This window comes from Cebidichthys violaceus, unplaced genomic scaffold, assembly GCF_023349555.1.
Source record: "Cebidichthys violaceus isolate CVI_PGR_0920_01 unplaced genomic scaffold, fCebVio1.0.p SCAF_20, whole genome shotgun sequence".
In the NCBI taxonomy this organism is placed as follows: Eukaryota; Metazoa; Chordata; class Actinopteri; order Perciformes; family Stichaeidae; genus Cebidichthys; species Cebidichthys violaceus.
The window spans coordinates 9942642-9947543 of NW_027176373.1; the positions used below are offsets into that span (position 1 = coordinate 9942642).

Sequence of the window (4902 nt, forward strand, 5' to 3'; positions counted from 1 at the left end):
TGGCAGATTAGCATCAAAGCACTGAGTGAAACTGGTAAACTGACATTAGAGTCTTTTTCCCAAAGGTCATCCCAATCAAGTATTTGTCTTATTGCTGTCCAAGGGGAGTAGAAAAGAGACTGTAATGCGGTAAACCTCACATCGGGGTCCAGTATAAAGATGTCTTAATTCTACTTAAAGGTACTGAAGGTATCAGAGATTAGCATTGCTAGCAGGAAAGGCAGTGTTTGAGCAGTTATCCATTACTTTTACTCAATAGCCACGTCAGCCACCTTAATACCTGTCTAGGTTACATACTATATATATATATATATATATATATATATATATATATATATATATATATATATATATATATATATATATACATATATATATATATATATATATATACGTATATATACATATATATATACATATATATATATATATATATGTATATATGTATATATACGTATATATATATAGTTGAGCAAACTGGTGAGACTTTAATATAAACCAAATTAAAATAAGTGGGTGAACTGACAGACACTCTTTAATGAGTCGGTATCTTAATAAATCCAATCAAAAGGCTCTCTGTTCCTTTAGTGTTTAAAGGAAGGGCTCCACGTTTAATGCCAGTGTATATAATCAAACCCATTTGTGTTCAGAGCATTAATATAAGATGCAATATAAATCTATAGGAAGCATCTGTTTTTCTTAAAATTAAAAAAATAAATAAATAAATAAAAAATGTATATTTATTCGCCCATTAACAACGTGATTGTTAAAATAATAAGTCCCAGTTCATCTTATTTACAAGGCAACAAATTAAAAACGTGCCATTTTAATAGAAAATTAACGCTGTTCACTGTTGCATTTGTTTGCAATGCCTTTCAATTTATGTTGTCATGATTTCTTTCCCCTTTTGATAGCACTGCGAAACAATGGTGTTCAAGGTACAGTGGTGAAAATGAGGTCTTATATCAAATCTTTCACACCACAAAAGGTATGTTTTTAAAGAATAGCCCAATGCTCAATGGAAGGTTGATTTCATCCAGTCTGATTTATTTAGACGGGGTTTCAAGGCTTCTGCACTCTGCCTAAAGAAATAAAATGATAGAAAATAAAATCATCCCACACAGAGTCAACCACCAACCATCGAACCACAGTGAGTCACAAATCATGTGAGAAAGGTCCATTGAGTCGATACCATGTGAAAGTGAGAATTCACGGACTCAGGAGACCCACAGCCATGGGAAGTGACATGACCAGAGACAAAAACCACGGTGCTGATTGGAACATCACACTGATTGCAGAGCAGATTGGAAGAATCCCTGTAATAGAGCAGAATTCAAGTTTAGATATTGTTTCGGTTGATGTTTGAAGGAAAAACAAAGCTCTCTCATAACCCGAGAGCTCCACACTCTACTCACTGTGATGGACCGCCATGCTGTTCTCTTTCCAGCTGCTGCCCTGGTAAACCCTGCAGGTGTAGGTGAAAGGCTTCTCATCAGCCAGCGGGGCCCAGGTGAGGCGGCACAGATTAGGAGAGACCAGGCTGACGTTGCTCCTCCGGCGGTCCTCTGTGGACACATAGATGACGGCGTTGGGGTAGGTGCTGCCCACCAGGCGGCTGTCCTGCCGATACTCACAGTAGGGGCCGGGGACCTGGTAGGTAGGTGGAAACTCACAGTCCACCCTGACGTTTCGCTCCAGGTATGTCAGGCACGGAAACATCTGGGGCCCACGAGGAGCGAACAGAAACGTCGACACTGAGTTCACTGAAAGAGATGCAAATGGGATGTGAATCACAAATGATCTCTTTTTCAATGTGAAATGAAGGCAGCAAAACACAGAGGAAGCCTGGAGACAATTGCGAGAGAGCAGTGTACAATGGGATTTGTAATGTGCAGCACGAAGATGATCCTAAACATAAAGCCAAAGCTACACAATGACATATGTAAATATTTAATAAAGACATCTCTGGCAGCAATGATTGTCTTAAATCTATATGGATCGATATGTTTCAGTTTTGACACAGCAGCTTTAAAAATCAGTCAATTTGCAGTCACAAATGATTAATTGTGTTAAAATGCTGTTCTTTAAGAAGATACTTATGCAGCCCAAAAATGTTCAATATTAATAAATAAAAAGGCCATTATGAAATAAATAAACATGAATAAAATGTGAAGAATAATGTATTTAATTAAGTGAAGCAATTACTAAAATGCAACTCAATTTGTATATCACGTTAATGATATGTGTGGTCAGTGTCATGGTCCTAGGCTTTTTGTTTTAGTTTGTTTCCTTAGTTTGAAAGTTCCCTTCACATGTCTTGTCTTGCTTTACTTCCTGTCTTTGTGTTTCCCGCCTTTGTGATCATCTGCCCTGCCCTGATTGGTTCCACCTGTGTCTAATCCCTCTGCTCTGCTATGAGTATGTAGTCAGCGTGCTGTCCCTCTTTCACTTGTCAGGTTGTCTGCATTTGTTAGTGAAGTCCCTTGTGTCTGTCTTCCTCGTGTCATATCAGTTTGTCCTCAGCTTGTTTTGTTCCCGCTGTACTTTTTTTGCTGCCTGGTCCCTCAGTTTGTTTTCAAAGCTTGAATTTTGTTTAATTCAACCTCCCTGTCTGGTTTTCTGCATTTGGGTCCTCTTTTTGAATTGAAACGTGACATGACAACACTCTTGTCATTTTGCTCTTCAGTTGTGTGTCTTTCTCAAAGGAAAATCTTTCAAGTTCAAAATGTGGCAGCAGCAAGGCAAGGCAAGTTTATTTGTATAGCACATTTCAACAACAAGGCAATTCAAAGTGCTTCACATAAAACCATTAAAAGCATCAAAACATAATGCAAAAGAAAAGGAGATTTAAAAACAATTTAGAGCATTCATAACTGGATTACCAGCCAACATTATAGCTGCTGCTGTTAATACTGTCCCATTGATGCTGACTCATTAACAATGTAACACTATTTATTCATGTAGCCTATTCTTTATGTATGTATTCCTTATTGAACACTTTGAGGCCAGTAGTACTTATATGTTATTGATTGATGTTTATGCTGATATGTATTGCTTTAAAAAAGAGAAGTCCAAGGGGATGATGTCACTGTGATACAGAGGTTTTTTGTCACCTATACAGTTAGCTGCATTTTAATCCCCTCCCATCTCCTAAAGTAACTTGTCTTTGTAATAAAGTCAGTCTATTTAAACTTCTGCATTAGGATAAAATCAGCCTAATGAAACTTTACTGATATCTATGGAAAAAATCTGTAATGACAGTTTTTCTGCAGTATTATTGAATGTTTGTCTGTCTGTCATGGACAATCTGGACTTGATCTCAAATTGATTTAGGCCTATATTTAAAAGAGGCATTTTGTTACGTTTCACTTAGGCTACTATAGATTTTTCTTTTGCAACTATATTCATTTGTCATAATCCTCCATAGGCCTTTATAAAGACAACTTAAAATGGATGAGTGCCCAACGTCAAACTAACTTTGGCTACAACGACCCTCAGCCTAGATTTAACGATCTGAAAAATAAACAAATACAACAACAACAACAAAAAATGACACATACTGTGAGTAGTTTGATGCGTTATCATTATCCTGCCAAAGAGGAGACAGGCCGTGGCGAACAGGTGCAGCTCCATGGCGACCGGCGATCTGATCAATAACCTTCACACCACCTCGGGGCCTGGCAGAGTTCAACATGGGACAACATGAGAAAGTTGCACATGCAGTCCCAGGAAAACCACAAGCTGATCGGCACAACCCTTTTAGAGACACAAAGTATAATCACGCAACCTCTAAGTAGCCTACAACTGCACCATATAGCGCCCCCCCCCCCTTATAGCGCAGTGATGGCGGGCCTGGATGTGCGGGTTCTGTCTGCAGCCTAAATGCAGATAAAGGACTACGCCCAATGCTGTGTCTCCGCTTTGCAGCAAGCTGCCGATCTCCCCTTTGCTGTGTATGCGCATAGTGTGTCCTTAAGAACCGGACAGCCATGCAGACAACGCTGCAGATACACGGCAACCCGATCAGAAAATGAAAAAATTCCCCTACATTGACATGTCTAAACCTTATATCTCCTCCCTGCAGATGAGACAATCGGTCTTACCTGATATGTGGTCCTTGTCCCGAATTGGAGCTGCGCCGATGTGCCGATATGTGCGGGGCAGCAGCATCAGCGTCAGCAGAGCAGCGCTCACTGTTGGACTGAGGATGCTGTTATTGCTCTGTAGCCTACGCAGTCAGTTAAACATGCACACATACAGATCGGCTGTCGTCCTAAAAAAAATACTAAATCCTCATTTCACAGGAGCGTGGAAATTAATTGCACTTTAATTCCATTAATCGGGGAGCAAGGTTACAGCATTGCTCATTAGTTCGTCATGTGACTCGTGCTTGGCGAAGAGGTGAAGTCTTTGGAGTGTCTACATTAAAAAGTGAATGAACTGAAACTTTATACATAATGGCAATCAATTTAGATTTCATAGTGCTGCCAACACACCTATTCTTGTTTTTGGGAAGCTGTCGTATCTTGTTGCAGAAGAAGAGTTCCCTCTGCAGGACGAAAATTGGAACACCACCACCATACAACGACAATCTTTTTTGTTTTGTTTTTGTGACATTTTAAAAATGGTCATCGGGTGGAGAACATTAAAGCCTCCTAGTTTGAAAGTTAACTTAATTCTAAATTTCCTCATACCACTCATTCATTAGGCTTGTAGAGGGTTTTAGCTTTTTAAAAGTTAACACATTTTTAACCTTTGCAGTTGGCTAGTTTCTCCACTGCAATAGCAGTGACTTGCAACTGTTCTTGCTCACACATTTTCGTTGCTGTTCAGTGATTTCACATGTACAAATGCATTGCAGTGTATTTAATATCTGCTGTAGCAGCATGAGGGGTTTTCTTT

The 4902-nt window shown here is 39.2% G+C and overlaps 1 protein-coding gene across 1 annotated transcript; it reads right to left on the reverse strand.

Moving 5' to 3' along the window:
• Positions 1–1026: 1026 nt before the first annotated feature.
• On the reverse strand, positions 1027–4364 carry si:ch211-215c18.3 (uncharacterized). The gene is made up of 4 exons (XM_068716563.1): positions 4104–4364; positions 3561–3677; positions 1416–1763; positions 1027–1316 (listed from the first exon to the last, which is right to left on the reverse strand). Exons 2-4 carry the CDS (start codon positions 3631–3633, stop codon positions 1210–1212), a joined length of 528 nt encoding a protein of 175 aa, XP_068572664.1. The 5' UTR covers positions 3634–3677; positions 4104–4364; the 3' UTR covers positions 1027–1209.
• Between the last annotated feature and the right edge of the window lie 538 nt (positions 4365–4902).

What these genes read in the sequence shown, in the direction of transcription:
- si:ch211-215c18.3 (XM_068716563.1), bottom strand. Translation starts at nt 3,633, where the DNA reads ATGGAGCTGCACCTGTTCGCCACGGCCTGTCTCCTCTTTGGCAGGATA. An exon ending in AACGCATCAAACTACTCACA is followed by an intron (nt 1,764 to 3,560) that starts GTATGTGTCATT and finishes CATCTCTTTCAG; the next exon opens with TGAACTCAGTGTCGACGTTT. An exon ending in CAGCATGGCGGTCCATCACA is followed by an intron (nt 1,317 to 1,415) that starts GTGAGTAGAGTG and finishes GCTCTATTACAG; the next exon opens with GGATTCTTCCAATCTGCTCT.